This window comes from Dama dama, chromosome 15 (assembly GCF_033118175.1).
Source record: "Dama dama isolate Ldn47 chromosome 15, ASM3311817v1, whole genome shotgun sequence".
In the NCBI taxonomy this organism is placed as follows: domain Eukaryota; kingdom Metazoa; phylum Chordata; class Mammalia; order Artiodactyla; family Cervidae; genus Dama; species Dama dama.
This window is the reverse complement of record NC_083695.1, coordinates 20,749,610-20,772,141: the sequence shown is the minus strand read 5'-3', so window position 1 is coordinate 20,772,141 and position 22,532 is coordinate 20,749,610. Positions and strand designations below refer to the sequence as shown.

At 37.2% G+C, this 22,532-nt stretch overlaps 1 protein-coding gene across 1 annotated transcript in view; it reads left to right on the top strand.

Annotated features, from left to right (window-relative positions):
* TMEM26 (transmembrane protein 26) overlaps positions 1-18,277 on the top strand; it is a 66,423-nt gene extending 48,146 nt beyond the window's left edge. Inside the window, exons 5-6 of the mRNA XM_061161599.1 lie at positions 11,282-11,358; positions 14,050-18,277. Coding sequence (XP_061017582.1) covers positions 11,282-11,358; positions 14,050-14,474 — 502 coding nt within the window. The 3' untranslated portion in view covers positions 14,475-18,277. The remainder of the gene's footprint in view (positions 1-11,281; positions 11,359-14,049) is intronic.
* Positions 18,278-22,532: the final 4,255 nt, after the last annotated feature.

Genomic DNA, 22,532 nt, shown 5'->3' with positions numbered 1-22,532 from the left:
TATGGTATTCAAAGTTATAAATTTCCCTCTAAGCACCAGTTTATCTGCGTCTCATAAGCTTTGATATGTTATCTTTTTTTGTTTAATACAATTTAAATTATTTTCCAATTTCTCCTGTGAGTTCTCCTTTGAGAGCTCAACAATTCAGAGCTCTCCTCTGAATTGTTTAGAAGCAAAGTTATTTGATTTCTGTATGGGGACTGCCTAAATTTCTTCCTGCTTTGTTTAATTTTAATTCTGCTGTAGTCTGAGAATATACAAAATTAAGTCTTTTAAGATACTGAGACTTATCTTGTGGCCTAACATACAACCTATCCTGGAGAATGTTCCATATGTGCTTGAAAAGAACATATTGCTTGGTTGAGTGTTTTATAAATTTAAATAATGTCAAATTGGCTGATACAGTTCTTCAGGTCTCCTATATCCTTACTGATTTTCTGCCTAGTTGTTCTATTAATTATTGAGTGAGGCATTGAAATCTTCAACTCTAATTGTTAAATTGTCTGTTTCTTTTTTCAGTATTGTCAGTTTTTGCTTCATGTATTTTGAGGTCCTGTTTTAAGATGTGCAATTTTTTAAAAGTTCTTCCTGATGTAGTAATTGTTTTTCATAATGACATGTCACTCTTTTTCTCTAGTAATATTTCTTGTCTGAAAGTCTATTTTGTCTCTCATGAATCTAGGCACTCTATTTTATGACTATTGACATGGAATTTTTTTTCAAACTCTGTATGTTTATGTATCTAAACTGTGTTCTTTATATACCACTTGGAGCTTGCATTTTCCTCTCAGTTAGACAATCTTTGTCTTTTAATTGGAGTGTATATTAATTTCCCAGGGCTGCCATAACAAAATACCACAAACTGGGTGGCTTAATCTAACAGAAACTTGTATTCTGGCCTCTGTCTTCACATGGCATTCTTTCCACTGTGTCTGTCTGTGTCTCCAATTTTTCCTCTTTTTTCTAGGGAAACCAGTCATTGGATTAGGAACCATGCTAATCTATTATGACCTCATCTTATTTTGATTACATCTGCAAAATCCCTACCTCCAAGTAAGATTCTGAAGTCTAGGTAGATACGAATTTGGGGGGACACCTTCTAAGCTTTTACAAGGTGTTTAATCCATTAATATTTAGTGTAATTACTGATGTGGTTGTATTTATATCTGCCATTTCACAATTCATTTTTCTCTATGTCTCATTTCCATTTTATTCTTATGTTATTTACTGCTTTAAAAATATATTCAATGAACAATTTTAGTTCCTCTATTGATTTTTGTATTGATGTAAGTAGGGAAGACAATGTATATATTTAAATCTTCACATTCTAATAGTTCCATTTCTTCCCCTTCTTTTTTACTATTATTGTTATATATAAGTCACATCTTTATATGTTACAAACCAAACAGTACAGTTTTATCATTACTATTATATAGATTAATTTTTAAAGAAATTAAGATATGATTATATATTTATAATTCACTTATATTTACCCACATATTTGAAGATGTTCTTCATTCCTTCTTGTGGAGTTGAATTACTTTCAGTGTCATTTTCTTTCAACCTGAAAGTCATCCTTTATTGTTTCATCTAAGGCAAATCTGTTAGCAACAAATTCTTCTTGTCTTTGGCAGAAATGTATGTATTTTTTCTTCATGTTTGAAAATAGTTTCGTTGTATACAGAATTCTTGGTCAATAGTTTTTACTTTAGCATTTTATATGTATCATTCCACTTTCTAGTGACCTTCATTATTTCTAATGAGATGTTAGTCATTGTTTTGTTGTTACCCTGCACCTGGTCTTTTTTTTTTTTTTTTTCTGCTGTTTTCAAGAGTTTGCTTTTTCACTTTGAGTTTTGAAAGTTTGACTGTGATGTGTCTAGCTTTGGATATCTTTGTCTTTAATCTTCCTACAACTCTGTTGATCTCAGTTCAGTTCAGTTCAGTCGCTCAGTCGTGTCCAACTCTTTGCAACCCCATGAACTGCAGCACACCAGGCCTCCCTGTCCGTCACCAACTCCCGGAGTTTACTCAAACTCATGTCCATTGAGTCGGTGATGACATTCAACCATCTCATCCTCTGTTGTCCCCTTCTCCTCCTGCCCTCAGTCTTGCCCAGCATCAGGGTTTTTTCAACTGAGTCAGCTCTTCGCATCAGGTGGCCAAAGTATTGGAGTTCAGCTTCCAATACTTCAGCGCTCAACTTTCTTTATAGTCCAACTCTCACATCCATACATGATTACTGGAAAAACCATAGCCTTGACTAGACGGACCTTACTAATGTCTCTACTTTTTAATATGCTGTCTAGGTTGGTCATAACTTTCCTTCCAAGGAGTAAGCGTCTTTTAATTTCATGGCTGCAATCACCATCCACAGTGATTTCGGAGCCCCCCCAAATAAAGTCAGCCACTGTTTCCACTCTTTCCCCATCTATTTGCCATGAAGTGACGGGACCAAATGCCGTGATCTTAGTTTTCTGAATGTTGAGCTTTAAGCCAACTTTTTCACTCTCCTCTTTCACTTCCATCAAGAGACTCTTTAGTTCTTCACTTTCTGCCGTAAGGGTGGTATCATCTGCATATCTGAGGTTATTGATATTTCTCCTGGCAATCTTGATTCCAACTTGTGCTTCATTCAGCCCAGCGTTTCTCATGATGTTCTCTGAATATAAGTTAAATAAGCAGGGTGATAATATACAGCCTTGACGTACTCCTTTTCCTATTTGGAACCAGTCTGTTGTCCCATGTCCAGTTCTAACTATTGCTTCCTGACCTGCATACAGGTTTCTCAAGAGGCAGGTCAGGTGGTATGGTATTTCCATCTCTTTCAAAATTTTCCAGAGTTTATTGTGATCTTTTGATCTAGGATATGTAAATTTTTCCTCAAACAGAGGAATTTTCAGCCATACTTTCTTCACATTTTCTTCTCCATTGTCTCTTCTTCTTTCTGGGACTTCTATCACAAATAGATATGCTTAATTGCATTCTGTAGGTCTCTGAGACTCTATTCATTTTCTCCTATCTATCTGTTTTACTCTCTTGTCTTTAGACTGGATAGTTTTCACTGATTTATCTTTCGGATCACTGATTTGTCTACCATCTCCAATATATATGTAGAGTCAAATTGCAGAGTTCACCTAGTGAAATTTTCATTCAGTTCCCATATCTTCAACTCCAGAATTTCTATTTAAGTCTCTTTTTAGTTTATATTTCATAGTTCAGTTATTTATTTGCTGAATCATTGTCATCATATATTTCTTTAGTTTATGGAACATAGTTTTCTTTCATTGTTTGAGGATATTTATTATAGTTGCTCTGATGTCTTTATCTGCTAAACCCAACATCTGGACCCCATTAGAGTTAGTTTCTAGTGACTGATTGATTGATTGTTGTTGTTTTCTCCTGAGCTGAGTCACACATTCCTGTTTCTTTGCAGGTCTCTTACTTTTTTGGCTAAAAACTAGACATTTTATATTGTGCTGCAATATATTATCCTCAGGCTTCCCCATATGCCTCAGGCATCTTCTTGTTTTTGTTGTCTCAGTAAACTGCTTGAATTTATTCTGAGGATTCTATCTTCCCTTGGATTATAGGCACTGATGTCTCTGCTTGATCTTGTTTTGTTTCTTTTTATTTCTTGCTTTTGTCTTTAGCATGGCTATTAGAGTCACACCTATAACTGCACAGTCAATGATTTGAGCAGCGATTGTGATCAAACATCTTGAGCCTTTTTATTTCCACCTTCCATGAACAAATGGATCGCTGTATGAACTGGAAAGCACATCAAAGTTTTCATATTTATCTAGTTTCAAATCTTTACTGACCCTTCTTGGATCATCTCTGCATATGTCTGGCATACATGGAGATGTTACCTAGCCCTTCTCTGGCTCTCTTGTTTTTGGAATTTCTCCATTAAATTCAAGTTAGTCAACCACTCACCCCAAGTGGGATTGCAACCTAAGTAAAGTAAAGTAGCAAAGTTTTGGACTTCTCCATTCATTTCCAACCAAATTTATTACCTTCACTGACCACACCTTTTACCATGGGATTTCACACTCCACTCCAAATCAAGTCAGTATACTCTGAGTACAAGGAGCTTCTGGTTTTCATTGCCAAGCTCTCCCTGTTGTAAAAACCACTACTCCGTTTGACCAAGACAGTCTTAACATTTCCCTCATCTTGACTAAACTTTAAAAAGGTTTATTCCTGAATATAGGCCACTGATTTTCCTTTCCTTAAAGCATTTATTTTAGAAAACTTGGGTCTGCAAATTCTTCCTCCGTCCTTTTGAGATGCAAGTCTTTTCTCAGCCTCTTTCCAGTTTCATAATATGACCCAGGAATATCTTTCTTAATGATGTAAGAGCTATCCCTTTGAAATTTGATCATCAAGAAAGATAGCACTTCTGTCTCCTAGACTCTTTGGAATGATAGGAACCTAACTTAGATCAGTGCCAATAAGCAAATACAGATGGCCTAATCACATTGACCAATTTCCCTCTTTAATGTCCTCTAATACTTTTCCACTAGTTTACCCCCGTTTAAAAACTTTTCTGCCTTCTGTTTCAATGGGGGTGAACTCAGTCTCTCTCCCTTACTGTAATGGCCTTCAGTTAAGTCTTCATTTCTTATTTAATTGTCTGATACAATTTTTCCTTTACATACAAAGCTGGAGGGATAAGGGAATATCCCATGGGCAAGAATGTCTTAGATGCTCACTCTTCTTAACTAAAGTTCTACCAGCTTTTCATGAATAAATTGCTCAATTTATTATTTGCCTTTGGTTTATTTCCGGAGATCTGAAGTGGTTGTTTTTGATAATTTTTCCATTGTTATGTATGTTTGCTGGGGATAGGGTTTGCTGACCATTTAATTCTGCTACAGTCACCCTCCAACATTTTAACAAGTCTGAATTTCCATATACTTGCCAGCACCAGTTAAGTGGTTATTTACACCTTTGGAGATCACTCTGTGCAGTATTTTTTGAACATAGATCATTTGTTGAAAAAACACATTTGGTAAAATGTTCCTGTAGCCTTATTGCAACTTCACTATGAATATTTGACCAAACAAAGGAGAGTTTTTCTGTGTTCACACTGTGTGTTCTTTTAATTTAGCTCTTTTTGCTTGGTGAAACATTTCTTCCAGGTTAGATTAATACTCCATTTCCTTTCATTCCTTCTCTCTCTCTCCCCTTAATTTTTCCCCTCCTCTGAAGAGCTTGTTGGATGCTTTTTAAAAAACTAGAGCAAGTCTATCCACTGATTATCTGTTATTTATGGAAGAATTTACACTTCCAAAAAGACATAGTTAAGCAAATTAGCAATGCATGAAAACACACCCTTACACGTGCATAAAAAATGAACTCAAAATGCCGTAAAGACAACTATAAGACAAGACACGATAAAACTCCTAGAAGAGAACATAGGCAAAATGCTCTGCAACATAAATCATACCAATATTTTCTTAGGTCAATCTTCCAAGGCAATAGAAATAAAGACAAAAATAAACAAATGGGAGCTAATCAAGCTTACAAGCTTTTTTATAGCAAAGGAAGCCATAAACAAAATGAAATGACAACCTATGGAATGGGAGAAAAGATCTGCAAACAATGTGACCAATCTGGTTTAATTTCTGAAGTATACAAAGGGCTCACACAACTCAACAACATAAAAAAAAAATTAAAAAAAAAAAAATGAGCAGAAGACCTAAATAAACATTTCTCCAAAGAAGACATACAGATGGCCAATAGGCACATGAAAAGATGCTCAGCATCGCTAATTATTGGAGAATGCAAATCAAAACTACAAAGAAGTATCATCTCTCAGTGGTCAGAATGGCCATCATTAAAAAGTCTAAAATAACAAATGCTGGAGAGGGTATGGAGAAAAGGAAACCCTCCTACACTGTGGTGGGAATGTAAATTGGTGGAGCCACTATGGAAAACAGTATGGAGGATCCTCAGAAAATTAAAAATAGGATTGCCCTATGATCCAGCAACCTGGAGGAAGGCATGGCAACCCACTCCAGTATTCCTGCCTGGAGAATCTCCATGGACAGAGGAGCCTTGTGGCAACAGTCCATGGGATCACAAAGAATCAGACATGACTGAGTGACTAAGCACAGCACAGCACAGCATGATCCAGCAATCTCAGTCCTGGGCATACATCCAGACAAAATTATAATTCAAAAAGACACAATGCACTCCTACGTTCATAGCAGCATTATTTACAATAGCCAAGACAGGGAAATGACAAAAATATCTATTGACAGTTGAATGAATAAAAAAGATATGGTACATGTATACATTGGATATTACTCAGTCATTAAAGATGAATGAAATAATGTCATTTTCAGCAACATGGATGCAACTAGAGATTATCATACTAAATGAAGTAAGTCAGAAAAGACATATCATATGACACCACTCATATGTGAAATCTAAAGTATGACACAAATGAACCTACCTACAAAGCAGAAACAGACTCACGAACATATAGAACAAACATCATTGCCAAGAAGTGGGGTGGAGAAGTGATGGAAGTTGGAGTCTGGGGTCAGTAGATGCAAACTATTACATATAGAATGGAGAGACAACTGGTCCTACTGTATAGCATGGGGAACTACATTCAATGTCCTGGGATAAACCATATGGAAAGGAATATAAAAAAGAACATATATATATATATATATATATGTTTGTATAGCTGGGTCATTTTGCTGTCCAGCAGCAATGAACACAACATTGTAAATCAATAAACTTAAAAATTAAAAAAACTAGCAGTGTATGACATTATTTTTAGTTTTTCACTCAATAGTTTTAGTGCACTGATCTACCAAATGTCAGTCTTTTATCTTCCTAAGTTTTCCAAGTAGAGAAGTAATACTCACATCTATAATTATACTTCAAAAGATCTTTTGTCTCTCTATGAATAAGAGTCCATTGTCTGCTCACATGCTTCTCAGCTGACATTTATGAAGATAGATTACACATGAGAAAATGGGGCAAGACAAGTGGGGGAGACAATTACACAATAGAGACAATGTTGGATAAATTCATTCCAAAATTCCTTCATAAATTTGGAGTGTTTGCCATTTAAGCTTAGTGATTTAATTATATTTAAGCGTTTAACCTTCCTGAGTAAATTTTACTGCCTGAATTCATAATGCAAATTTGCTCCAAAGATTTTTTGATCATCTTTTCAATATTTATGTTTGAAAGCTTTACTAATACATTTTTCAACACCCACATTCTCCCATATTGCATGTTCTCAGAGAATACTTGCAAAAGATGTATATTCAGTATCATAGAGTTAGAATCTTATTTAGGGTCAAAGTCAGTTTATTATTTATCCCTATTTTGTATAATAATGAAATTAAAACACAAAGTGTTTAAGAAGTATGTTCCCAAAATAAAAATACTATTACTAATAGTTCAGTTCAGTTCAGTCGCTCAGTCATGTCTGACTCTTTGCGACCCCATGAATCGCAGCATGCCAGGCCTCCCTGTCCATCACCAACTCCCAGAGTTTACTCAAACTCATGTCCATCGAGTCAGTGATGCCATCCAGCCATCTCATCCTCTGTCATCCCCTTCTCCTCCTGCCCCCAATCCCTCCAGCATCAGGGTCTTTTCCAACGAGTCAACTCTTCGCATGAGGTGGCCAAAGTATTGGAGTTTCAGCTTCCGCATCAGTCCTTCCAAAGAACACCCAGGGCTGATCTCCTTCAGGATGACTGCTTGGATCTCCTTGAAGTCCGAGGGACTCTCAAGAGTCTTCTCCAACACCACAGTTCAAAAGCATCAATTTTTTGGCACTCAGCTTTCTTCACAGTCCAACTCTCACATCCATACATGACCACTGGAAAAACCATAGCCTTGATCAGATGGACCTTTGTTGGCAAAGTAATGTCTCTGCTTTTTAATATGCTGTCTAGGTTGGTCATGACTTTCCTTCCAAGGGTGGTGGATAATATTTATCTCTTCCTGTGTTCCAAGCACTGCTTTAAGGGTTTTGGTTGTGATAAGTTATTTAGTCTTTACAATAACACCATTAAATAGAGACTATCAACATCAGGATTTTATAAGCTTAGCAGTGGCAGTCAAGAGAAGTTGTGACAGTCTCAAGGTTACCTAGTAATATATATATACATATATATATATAACCTGTAGCACTAAACCACGCTTAGTCTGTATCATGTTCTGTTCTGAGAGTTCTTTTATATGTTTAACATATTCAAACAACATGTAACACAACTATCAAATAAAATCCAGTAGCTATTATTATTGTCATTGAAAATGGGTGAACTAAAGCAGGAGATCCCTTGGAGAAGGAAATGGCAACCCACTCCAGTATTCCAGCCTGGAGAATCCCAAGGACAGAGTAGCCTGGCAGGTTACAGTCTATGGGGTTGCAAATAGTCAGACACGACTTGACTTAGCAACTAAACCATCAAACTAAGGCACATAGGTGTTAAATTATTTGTCCATATTCATGTGGCTGGTAAATGATTAGTCTGGGATTGGAGGCCCACGTCCTGCCTTTCTGGTGAGGGTTAGAGCTGATGTTTGAATTCTGGCAACCCAGCACCAGAGTTCATGCCTTACCATTTCTTTCTGCTGCCTTGCAGACAAAATTGCACATGAGGTTTTTGGTAGAATTATTGAAGTCTGAGATGAGAAGAAACTTCAAAAGTGACCATCTATGGAGAAATCTATTTTACATCTCTTGCAAAATCCTCTCCAAAATGTTCTCAATAAGTTTTTGTCCAGACTTTCTTTGAACATTTTCACTAATAGAGAATATACTAACCCCAGGGGCAACTCATTCTATTTTGAGTTAATGTTATAAGAAAGTACTTTCCTCTATTGTGATGAAATTTGGATTCTTATAGGTGCAGCTAAAATCCTTTGAACCTGAATTGGTTCTCTGAAGTCACAAGAAATAAGTTTAATTCATTTTCCAAATGATAATCCTTTCAGTTAGTTTCATGAACTATGCTACGTCTAACATGGCTCTGAGCTCTCTCACCATCCTAGACTCTCTCCTTTGGGTCAAAGACGTTTTAAATGTTCCTCCTAAAACATGAAGGCAGCACATAATATTTCAGATATACTCTGAACACTATAGAACAGAGCAGGGCTAAAACTTTCCATTTTCTTCGTGGAAATACTATCACGTAAAGGTTAAAAGAGTGGATGCTGAAATCACTGGCCAAATAGGGATCATAAGTGTACCCATTTGTTGAGCTGGTATGAGGATTAAGTGTGACTGCAGAGTTAAATACTTAGAAAACTCCCTGGCACATAGTATGAGCTCAGAAACTGCAGGTAAGATTTTTTAAAAATCCAGGCACTTATTGAAGTTCTGCTAAATATAGACATTGACACTGCAAAGGGAAAATTATTCCCCATATTCCCCAGGCATTTTCATTTAAAATTCTTGACTTATACTTCTTGGGAAGTGATCTATGATTGCATTTAATTTTGGAAAATAAAAAATTATGTCACACTGTGGACTCATAATTAGATAATTAGAAGGGAAAATCCTTGAGCCTTTTGAATGGCTGCTATGAAGTGCCACCTCTTCTATCCTATTGAAGGTCATCCAGTTACATCCTATCAAGATCTCTGGGGATCCTGGTTGTGTCTTCTGGGGTATTGGTTTCCAATCCAACCTCCAATGTCATATGTGCATAGGAGAAGCCTTCCATCAGCATCAGCAACCAACTCAGGGTTGAAATGTGAAGTGGAACAGAATTAAAAGCAGAGCCTGCAGCGACTCAGTAGAGAGCTTCCTTTGGGGAGTCATTTACGCAGTTAGGAATCCACCTAACTGTACTCACACCCAGAACATTTCTTCATCTTGCTAATAAGAACACCATGGGAGGCTTTTTCATGAGCCTTGTTTAAATCCAAATGTCTATTATTAATTTATATATCATTACCTGCTTAGTAATCCTAACTCAATTTTTAAAGAAAAGGAGAGAGAGAGAGAGAGAGAAAATAATCTTAGATGAGTGCTTTTGTTCTCAGGAAAGCTGTGGTGATTCCTAGTAATTACTGTTCTCTTCAATACTGGCTCTCAGAAATCTTTCAAATAACCAGTTTTATAATCTAACCAGGGATGAATAGTAAATGTGCCTTTATAGTTCAAGATATACTTTTGCTTCATTTTGAAAGTTAAGACCTCATCTTTTTGTCACCAACCTTGTCTGCACCATTAACTGTCAGGACAGATAATGATGGCTTAGAAATCTCATTTACAAATTCTCTCAGAGTTTTGAGATCTAATTTTTCAGGACTTCAATACTTGGTGCATTTAAAAACATCCCTTACAATCACCTCATTGAGTTTGGTTTCAATTACTCTTCCCTGATGTTTTTCTATCCCTCTCCATTCTGGAAATCCCTCTTGACAGAGAAGTTGGCAACAAAATCTATTATTACACCACTAACCTCAAATTGATAACTTCCTTTGGGTTTTTGCTGTAAAAGAGTGACTTTGATTCTTCTTTCATATCCTTTATGTTTTTGTAACCTTTCTTTCTGACTTTAGTCTTTGAGACCATTCTCCTAGGTCTATGACATCTGTACATTTTCCAGGTATGGATCCTTTTGTACATGCAACAATTCCTTCCATAAATATTTGCTGAGTGACTGTTATTTCCCAGGCACTGTTGTAGGCACTGGGAATCCAACAGTGAATGAAACAATCATATTCCTTGATTCACAACTGAAACATGTTCAACTGTGAATGAAATGATTTACATCCTAGTGTCCACTGTAAATCTTTGATTATTGGATTTATCTTCCCACTTTTTCTCCAGCTGAGGATGCAGTTTCTTTTACGTGCTAAGCTCTTAATTGTTGAGCCTTATCCAGCCCTTTAGAGAGGGATTTCTAAGTTAGAGTTTTGGGAACCTGGGACAATTTTCACTTTCTCTCCTTGAAATTTCTTGAAATAAGCCCACTGAGCTTTCAGGTTAATATCTAACTTTTGTCCTGTAATGCTTCTGTGATTCTGTAAAATGAAATACAGCAATATGGGACCGAGAGGTTTTGCCATGATTCACATAGATGTTGGCACATGTGGAAGTTGGGTTTTAAGTTTCATATTTTTTAAAACTTCCTTTTAAAACTTCCTTTTCATTATTTCATTTTAATCATGCATGGATTTTTCACAAATATCTTGGTGATAACCAAACAGAAAAAAGAGGAAATATTTTTCTGCATGTGATCATATTTTTCATCGCTAATTTAAAATCTTGTCTACATTCCAGGAATAGTCCTGCCCTGGTCTATTCCATCCTTGTTATATGGACCTGGAGCATGCTACAATTTCCACTTGACCTGGCAGGTAAGTATCTGATGTTTGCTCAGAGAAACAGAAAATAACAGCTCTTGATTATGAAACTGTAGTGAAGCTAAGAAGTCATTTGAGAGGACTATCTTTTTTTTTTTTATCACTTTGATATCTCAGTGTTAGTTCCAGCTCAGTATAGAAGAAAAGTGGGTGGAAACTCGGGAGGGCTGCCAGAACGTTCCCTCCGGGTACCTGGTGAGCCTGAGATAGTTGAGAAGATAAGAGCACAGCCTTATGTCCATTTCATACAGTGGTTCCATCACTTCTGCAAATTAGTTAGGAGTGTCCGTTTTCCATCCATGTAATAGGGTTGATGATTGTTGTAGCGAGGGTTGAGTGTTCTTGTGGTGACAAAAATAAGATGTAGTTTGTAACGATTGTGCTTATTAGCATAGTTACCGGCATATGATATTTTTAAGGGGTCATTTTCATTCTTTGGTCAGATGTTTGTATTAGAACTTCAAAAGGAATAAGAGCAGTTTCAGGGCCACATGGAAAACTGGATTTTTTCCTCAGTAATGGGTCTTATACTCCCACTGGACTTATTTTAATAAAGACATAACCCCCCTAAGACTTTGCCAGAAGCAAACTGTTTCTCAGGCATGTCATACTGATGATCTAGTGCTACGTTATCCAATACAGTACCCACTAGCCACATGTGGCTATTTAAAGTTATTAAAATTAAATCAAATTAAAAGTTCAGTTCCTCAGTCACACTAGCCTGCTCAGTGGTCATACATGGCTGTGTTGTCAGCACAGATATAGAATGTGTGTTTTTTTATTAATACAGATGGTTTTATTGGACTGCATTGACCTGGAGTGAGCCTATAAATTCTAGGAGCCCTAGAATTTTGATGTGGCAATTCTCCTGGATGCCACTTCACTCTGAATAAGTTCTTGGATTGAATAGTTATATTTTCCTCAAGTCTGATTCCTCTCTTATGGTACCCTACCTGCTGACCTCAGGGGTAGAATGAATCTTTGTACAAGGATATTTAATTTTTTTGCATCCTTTTTTGGTCCACTCCTATAGGCACAGGGGTTTCAGAGTTATTTTAGACCTTAGCATCCACTTTTGCAAAACAAAACTGTCAACAGAATAGATGGAAAGCATGGCTGTGGCTTTCTGGAAATGCTCAGAACCTAATTACGAGTTAATAACTGCAAACAAATGTATGCAAATAAATACACACAGACACACACACACACGTGCTCTATACCCATTGATCAGCTGATGTCCTCTGCCAGAATATTAGGCACCATCAGTTTAGATGTTGAATGATACTCTTAGGAGATCCTCTGGGAGACACTTCCTGACCCTAACATCTTAAGAAAGACTATTATTGATCTTATCTTGGTTTTTCTTTTGTCATTCCCTCTGCTCGTCCTCAGCCTCCCATATCTTGCGGTTTATAGCCTCACTTAGAAAATTTTTATTTAAGAAAGAAATTTTGTAAACTTTCATGGGTGATAATATTATGCAGCTGTCTGAAAAACAAAGACCAAATGTTACTTCTGACTAAATCACTATTGTATTTTCCAACAAACAGTACATTATGTGCACCCATATCAAAGCAGCTTCATAATATTTGCAGGCTCCAATAGACGAAGGCATTCTTTGTTTGAAAACTCTACGTGGAAGGCTGTATTATTATAAAAGGATTATTTTCTGCCCTTGACCCTGGATTAAATTTACATTAAAAAAAATTAAAACAAAAAAGGTTGCATTGTTGATTGGACCTCCTTTGGTTCAACTGGAAAATCAGTAATTATATCCAGTCTTTCTTGTAAACTGTGAAACAAAACCATAAGGAATTAGACAAAATAAAATAACAATGGCAGTTATTTGGGCTTTTTTCCCACCACCATTAGAGAAATATGTTTAACATGACTTAAGTTTGAATTTGAAGAAGCACTTGAATTTTCACAAGACAGTTTACATAGAGGCCCAAGTGAGTCAGCCAGTAAATAGGTAGGTACTAAAGAAAGGATGCAGAAGGATCTTGGCCATGTATAGCCTGGTTCATCTTCCAAATTTAGCAGCCAGGTAACTCATACATTATCTTAAAGGAAAGACAGACAGGGAGAAAGGAGAGTTGCCAGGGTGTTAGTCTAATGGAAACCAAAAGAGTCAGGGAATAGGGGCCCCTCTCCTCAAAGGTATCACTGTTCTGTAGTTTTCAAAGGACGAAACTGAGGCCCAGTCAGCCTAAGTAACTTGGCCAGCACCTAGAAAGTAAGGAAGCCAGAAGAGGCAGCCAGACTCCCTGACTCGAGGCCCAGAGCACCCTGCCACCCTGCTGCCTCCCTATGCTGCAGACTTCAAAGACAGACAGGGCGCTGTCTTCTGTTCTTCCCTATCTAGCTAGTTAATGGTGCTTCCCCAGTGTGAGGACTTGAAGGTGAGCTGAATTTTTTTTTACATGCATAGAAATTAGAGGCTGGTTTACTTTCACGTGTTTGATTGGACTTAGACCAGATGATCCATTTTGAATATAAAATGATGAAGGATGTCCAATGGCAGGGTGGTTTCAGCTGTTTCTATGCCCCTGCCCAGCAGAATGAAACTACAGGCTCACTCCCAATCGTGGACTAGCGTCGCCCCAGTGTTTGATGGCCTTTACCCACTCCATTCTCTCATGCATTTCAGAGGCCTGCGTTAATTGGCCTGTCGTGTGTTTTCAGTACAGAATGTCGTGTGCCCCGTGTCCATGACAACGAGGGGGTTCTCCAGCCGATTCTTCTGCCAATACAGCGCCGACCTGTGGAACATCGGAATCAGCATCTTCATACAAGATGGTCCCTTCCTTGTTGTGCGGCTCATACTCATGACCTCTTTCGAAGTGATCAACCAGATGCTGGTGTTCTTTGCTGCCAAGAATTTCCTGGTGGTGGTGCTACAGTTCTACCGCCTGGTGGTGTTGGCCTTGGACGTACGCGCTTCCTTGCGAAGTCGGCCAGAACGCCTGAAAGGAGAGCACGGATGCCCGGATGTTCCTGCTGCGAGTGGGGTCTCACCTGGGGCCTGGCCAGGCAGTTCCATGGAGGCCTTGGCTATTCCGTTACAGGCCTTGCGGGTCGCCTCCGACGACTCCCACCCCATAGCGTAGTTAGTCGCCGACAGCAGCGTGCAGCTAGACAGCTTGACTTCCTGGTTCATCTTTCAGACAGAATCTTCTCTTTTTTATTTTAGCCTTGGCATATAATAATTTTCAAAAGAACAACATAAAAAGTGATCTTAAACCAAAGCTGAGGAATTTTCTTTTTTCAACGGAATGAAAAGAACTTTGATTAGTAGCTATCGCTACAACTTTTGTGTGATGGTATCAGATGTTAGAGTTGTTCAACGACTAAGAGATTTGTTTGTTTTGAACTATTTGAAAAGCTGTGGACAGGGTTAGAGTGACATGCCCTCAAGAGATTTAATGCAGACAAACCGTCGCGGCTGTTACCTGAAAATAGAGCATCTTTGAACTTTGGCTCTATTGTCAGAGTATCTCATCTGATCTTTTCTGCAGTGTCCCTCTGACATCAAAAAATGTACATTCAGTGAATGTAGAACAAATGAAGGGAAAAGTGCCTTTAAAATTACCTCACTGTGGGCTGGAAACAGTGAAAATCTCTGCCCAGCTACCATAGCATCAAGAGCCCTATTCATCGCTGCATGGACCTTACCAGGAAAATCATTTTTCTGGGCTGCTGTGGTCTTCTGTCATGGTGCATATGCTCTTATGGAAATGTTATTGCTTTGGCTTGGGTGCTGCAAAATTCACAGCAAGCCATTTTGGTTACAGATCTACTGGTTGTGGGGCAGGAAATACTGGTAATGCTGACAGAGTCACAATTTCCACTCTGAACACGATTTGCAGTCTTCGTCAGGATTTCCCTTAACTCCACTTTACCATTTTCTGTATTGCCAACTCGAATTATGTGGGTTGATGCAAGAAAGCACTGAAGCAGTGAATAAAGGTATTTCAGGCCCTTTAAATGTTACCACAGTCGCTGGGGTCCGCTTGCAGTCCTGGGAGCGCCTCTGAACTGCCACTGCTGGAGCCGGCCTTTGGTCTTGGGAAGATGGTGGTGATGGAGGCTTGCATTAGCCCTCCTCACCACCGACAGCCCTTGATGAGTGACGGGGGTCAGAAAATGCCACAGCAGTGTGGAAATCAGGAAATTCGCTTTTCTTCCCTGCATTATGACTGCATTTTCCCAGTACTGAAATAGCTGTATTTTCCTTTCATATGCCTCCATACGTTCCAGTTGGAGGCGATTCAGAACCTTTTAAAATGATTTTTGCTTTTAAAGATACAGTGTGAAAACTTACCTGGCTTTACAGCAGTAATTATATAAGGCAAACAACTTGAAAACTGTTCCTTTAGGGTTCAAAGCATAATTCCACCTTGTTATTATGCTCAAGAATTGAAAGGGACATTAAAGATAAGGCAGGGTGTGACTTTAAATTGGATATGACCTAGGGACACCCAATTGGGACAAATTCTATCTATAAATCTGTGTGACATGATATCTGTTCAACCTGTTTAATAGTTGCATAGACAAACTTTTTATACAGAAAAACTAATATTTTTCAGTTAATAGTTTCTTCGGTGCTTGATAATGTTTCTGTTTCTTTCTTTTCTTCCTCATGTTTTTAATTTTAACAATATGATTGCAAAATTACACATGAAAATAATAGAGTACACTTATAATTTTCCATAATATTTTTATGAAAAGTTAACATCAGGAAATTGTATTTATATAAAGAACTTGATAACTTTTAAGGGCATGTTATTTAAAATGCTTAGTAATTGAACACAAACTAATAACTTCTATTTATAAAGACACTTAGCAGGATCTGTTTTTATGTTGACTGTCTTATGTTCCAGCAAAACAAATATTGGGCCTCTAAAAATAGATCAAGTATGAAGAAGTGTGGTTGTTGTGCAGATATTTTTAAAATGATTTTGAATCTGAGACTTGGCTTGGCTCAGTGAATGAGTTTCTAGTATTTAAGTATTTTGTAATTAGCAGTCCTCCAAAGGCCTGGGGAAAAGAAAGTCAAGTCTAGCTTTATCCCACTGCCAGGAAAGCAAAGAGCACCGAAGACAATCTTAGCAAGTACGTGCATGCTGTCACTTCAGTCATATCCGACTTTGTGCAACCCTACAGACAGTAGCCCACCAGGCTCCACTGTCCGTGGGATTCTACAGGCAAGAATACTGGAGTGGGTTGCCATTTCCTTTTCCAGGGGATCTTCCTGACCCAGGGACTGAATCCATACCTCCTGTCTCCTGCTTTGGCAGGCAGGTTCTTTACCACTAGCGCCACCTGGGAAGCTGTCTCAATAAGTAGTGGTGGCAAAAGAGACAGATGCTCTGCCAGATTTTCCAGGAAAAACTATTAAGGGAAACATCTGTTAACCTGACTGCCAGAATGGCCACTCTCTTGGACCTTTTTTCATAGTCAAGAAAATCTATATTCATTTAGTTTATTGAAAAATAAAACCTAAGTCCAGGTTGTATGCCTAGGACCCTTGATGAAAACTTAAAACTTAACTTAGTTAATTGCATGTTTTTATTGTAGTTTGCTAAATATTGTAATGTTTGAAAACATCCATTTATAGTATTATGGATGTTTTTCAAACTTTTAAAACATTTATGGTATTTGCTGTAAAGTGCCCTGGACAGCAGTTACTTCCCAGAGGCTGACATTCTGGGACTGGCTTCTGCTTTATCTGTACAACATAACTGACTTATATCGTTCCTCTAATGCAATACAGGCCATACGTCTCTACCAACCCCTCACAGACACAAAACATCCGTATCCTCACCACTGAACAAAGTGGCTTATTTGTGGTTGTTGGTGCTTTTGTTATTATTGCTGTCGTTGCTATTTACTTGCTTGATGAACTCAACTGAATGTCCTTCCTAAAAACCTACCATTTCATTTCTGAGAAAACACAGTGACGCTGTGTAGAAACATGCCTCACGATCATCTTCTGGACTTTCTTTACTTCCTAGAGGACATGACTTGCCACTGCAAGATTAGAGAACTGTCTTTCTCTTTTGACTACTCTGTTCATTTTTATTTAAGCTGGAACAGATAACATGAGGAATTGGAAATTTTTGCTGGCCAATAATATTCTTTCTGATCTTCCAAAGTGAAGATTGTTACACAAATGCATCAGTTAGCTCTGTTGTAGTTCCACTAACAAAGTGAAGGGTAGGAGCACTTCAGGCTTTTGAAGACTAAAAGAATGTGGCCAAGAACTATCAGGATTCAGTATCCTAATAGTAATTGTTAACTTGTTATTTCATAGATCTTTCAAAGCCTTGGGAAGGCATGCATTTTAGTGCACATATTTGGGGATTTCCACCAAGGTTTCAGAGTTCACACTGACTCTTGTTATCTTCGGCAGTTGATCTCAATGACTCTTAATTAACTCTTCTGTTCAAAGAGAGAAAGGATGGCACAGAACCACTGTTCCACCTTCATTCTACATATATGTATGACATACACGCTGACATACATCTAGAGCTTTAGATATGTCAATGAAAAGCCATACCATCTAGAAATCTAAAAACAGAAGAGACCATTACTTTCTTTTTCTCTAATTTTAGGCTTTGTTTTTTTACTTAATATACATTCTGATCCTCTCTCAGTAACATCTGATTTGAAGTTAAACTAGGCAGCTTGAGGATGTTTATAGTTTTGAGGCTTTAAATTATTCATATGATGGGAGTAACTGTAAACAATGTTTAAATAACTCTTGCACACTTATATTTCATGGGTGTCCATCCTCTGAATCTTTCTTACTGGAATATTTTATAAGAATATTTGCTCTGACTTATTTATATTTATACTATTTTGCTATGAATGACATTTGTATTGTATTGTATACATTAAATAGTTTGTGTAGAACTCTATCAATGTCTGTTTTTTTGCCTCCATTTCCTATCTTTGTTCTCTACTGTAATTCATTTCATTTAGTTTTTAAGCTCTGGCTTAAAAAGAAAACTGACTTATTTAGAATGTGATGAAAGTGGCATTTCAAACTAGAGAGGAAAGATTGACCAATTTTATAAATGATGTTGGGAAATTCTGCAAACCATCTGGAAAAAATAAAGTTAATTTTTTATCTCATGCAATATATAGAAATAAATTCCAGATGGACTGAAGATCTAAGTGTAAAAGTGAAAACTCTAAAATATTAGAAGAAAATATGGAATGTATCTTTAGCATTGGGGGAGTGGGAAATACCTTCCAAGGCAAGTTAGAAACCCCAGAAGCTATGAGAGAAAAGAATGACAGATGTTCCTATGTAAAGATTTAAACTTCTAAATGGCAAAAGGTATCATCAATACATCACTAATACCTTCTTTTATGGAGAAGGGTGTCAGTGCACTCAGAGAAGAGAAATGACAGGTAGAGAAATCAGAATGGAAGAGCCAAATTGATCATTTACTTATAGATGATTGTGTCCTGAATAGCCAAGAAAAGCACAAAAAAATCTAAGAAACTATTACAAATAATCTGAAATTATACAATAATCAATAGCTTTTTTATATACAAACATCACAAAAACATAAATTTGAAGAAGAGATTTCCATTATAATATGAACAAGAATCATTAACTACATAGGAATAAACTGAATAAGAAATGTACCAGATTCATGTGAAGAAAATTTTAAAATGACTTTGAGGACCCTCAACAAATAATTTAACAAATAGAAATATATATTCTATTGGGGAATGGTAAGAAGTCTTAATATTTTAGGAAGTATCAATTTCTCCTAAATTGACCTATAAATTTAATATAATCTCCAGAATAAATCAAGATTTTAATTCTAATAACTACACAAATTGATTCTAAAGATATTATGATTAAATGAGCATGAAATAATAGCTGGAAAATACTAAACGGGGGGAAAAAAATTAGAGAGTGTGCTTTCATTAGACTTATTAAAGTAAGCAAGATAACCTGATTCTGTCAAGAAGAAAAATGAAACAGAACAAGGTCAAGAAATAAACTGAAATACATAAAGACTTTGATAAAAGATAAATCATAAATAGTGATAGACTATTATAAGAGGTTTAAGGTTTGAATAATATTAAATTGGATTCCTACCTCAGTCCTTATATCTAAAACATTTCCAGATGGATAAAAGAATTAAACATTAAAAATAAAAAACAACTATGTTTTTATAATTGTAATGGTGAGGATGTTTTCAAAGCAAGATATAAAACTAAGCAACCATAGATGATACATATATTTCAACTTGCAAAATTAAACATTTTATATCATAAATATACTGTAGTGAGTTTAAAGTTTGAACAAAAACCTGGGTAAATATTTTTGCAACAAATATAACAAAGCATTAGTTTTCTTAATGAGCAAACAGCTCTCACAAATAAGCAAGAGCAAAAAAAAAAAAAAAAAACCTTTGGAAAAATGAACAAAAGATGTTAAGTATATGGTTCACCGCAGAAGATATTATTAAGAAAATGCAAATCAGGCTTCCCAGGTGGCTCAGTGGTAAAGAATCTGCCTGCCAATGCAGCAGATGCAAGTTGGATCCCTGGTGCAAGAAGATCCCACAGGCCATGGAGCAACAATGCCCATGCACCACAACTCTTGAGTCTGTGCTCTAGAACCTGCGAGCTGCAACAGCTGAGCCCACATGCCACAGCTACTGAAGCTCACGTCCTAAAGCCTGCGCTTTGCAACAAGAGAAGTCACTGCAACGAGAAGCCCGCTCATTGCAACTCAAAAGTAGGCCCTGCTCCCCACAACGAGAGAAAAATCTGAGTAGCAATGGAGAGTCAGCAGAGCCAAAAAATAAATACATAAAATTTTTTTAAAAAGAGAATGCAAATCAAGCCACAGTGAAATACCATTTTTCAAATGCAGACTAAACTACAAGATACTGTTTTTCAATGAACAGTTTGGTGAAGATTACAAAAAAATTTTTATTGAATGCTCTATTAGACGGGATTAAGGGAAGAGGCATCTTTTTCATTGCTGGTGAGGACACAAATTGGTACAACTCCTTTGGAAGGCAATTGGGCAGTATCAGTCAGAATTAAAAATACATTTATCATTTGACCAGCAAAGTCAACTTCTAAGAATGTATCCTGCAGATAAATGTGTGCAAAAATATATACACAAGCCTGTTCAGAGTAGGATTTTCTATAACAGCAGCAGAGTGCCCATTAATAGGGTTATTATTAAATTAGGGAACATATATACTACATAATGGGCTTCCCAAGTGGCACTAGAGGTAAAGAATCTGTCTGCCAATGCAGGAGACATGAGTTTGATTTCCGGGTAGGGAAGATCACCTGGAGAAGGGAATGGCAACCTGCTGCAGTATTCATGCCTGGGAATCTCTATGGGCGGAGGAATCTGGTGGGCTACAATCCATGGGGTTGCAGAGTCGGACAAAACTGAGCACACACATATACACACAACTATGCCTCTATAGAAATAAACACATAAATGCCAAATATCTAGCCACTGTAGAGTTCAAAGAGTTGGACACGACTGAGGGAGTGACACTTTTACTTTCACACTACATACTACTATGTAGGTTTTAAAGAGAATGGAGTAGATCCGTAAATGCTAATAAGGAACAATCACTTAGATATTTTATTACATAAATGTAAGGGAGAAAACCATGAGCAAACTCTTTACAAATGTTATCCATGCCTTTACTGGTAGCTAGTACAACGTGGTGGGCTGCCGTCTATGGGGTCGCACAGAGTCGGACACGACTGAAGCGACTTAGCAGCAGCAGCAGTACATGGATAAAATGATGCTCAAGCTTCCATGCTCATGGGCAGCCCCTCATTTTTTTTAACCTTAATGTTTTCTATAGTTTGAACACCTTAATTATGTATTACTTTCGCGATTTTAAAGGCTATTAGTCACAAAAAAAGAAATCTCACCAACTGCGCCTGCCGCCAGTATTATTTTGCAATTAAAGGGAAAGCACACTGATCTTTTTCACCCAACAAAGGGTGATTTTAGATGCATTAGATAAACGAAGGTTTAAGACACGTCAAATTCTGCTTGCTTTATGAAGTGTCAAACCTTGGGAAATGAAAGAATGAATATATCTAAAAGAACCCAGAAAAATCAAACTGACCAAGATGACTCATTGGGTCTTGATGAACACTACAGAGACCACTTTGCAAGGGCCAGTCTGACACTTTTGCACTTCCTGACATTCATACAGGCAAGACAAACCATAGAGGAATTTCACATTGAATTAGAAAGTCGAGCTGATTTCCCCAGGAGAGAGAGAATGAACTAAAGGAACCCTAAAAGAGAAAACTTCAGAAGGAATCTATGCATCTGTTTCCAAGTTCATATTCCTAGCCCATATAATTTGTTTATATAAACTTCTTTAGATTTTGGTTAAATATTAACTAAATTTACAATGGATGGTGGTAAAGTGATCAAATGGATTGTATGCAAATCTGATCAAATCACTGTGGAAAACAAAAATTCCTAAACCAACCATATGTCAGGTATCATATAGTTTTTGTATCTAAACTATTTCAGGCAAAGAAAATTGGATTTACGAGACAAAATATGTTTTCTCCGTGGAGCCAGTTGTTCAGTTTCTGCCAAGTAGATGGCTGGAGAATTTGGATGGTTGTGGTTCTGGGATCTTGGGGGTTGTTTCTACCTTCTGGCAAAAAGTGTTCTTTCTAGTATTCAAGGGTTCCCATATGACCCGAGTGACAGCTAACAGCTGGGTCAAAAGCTATAATTATTTCATCAGCTCTCTTGGTTTCAACTAACTCCTATCAATACCTAGTTATCAGTCTCTAACTTCAACCTCTTTCCTGGACTCTATGCCTAGATTTGCATCTCCTCCCCCTACCCCAGATATTCTGCAAGCATCACACTCTCAGTATATATAGAATACATATTGTACCACACTCAAATTGCATTATATCCCCTCCCTGTGTTCCACATAATGGCTAGTAGCCACTAGCCCCTCAGGTACCCATACTAAAACTGGAGATACCCTTGACCCTTGGCTCTTCTTTCTTATCCTTCCTACATAAGGAAGGATCTCCAAATTCTTCCAGTTTCATTGCTTATCATTCCTTTCAATGTATAACCTGCCTCTCTAGTTCAATTGCTATCATCCTAATTT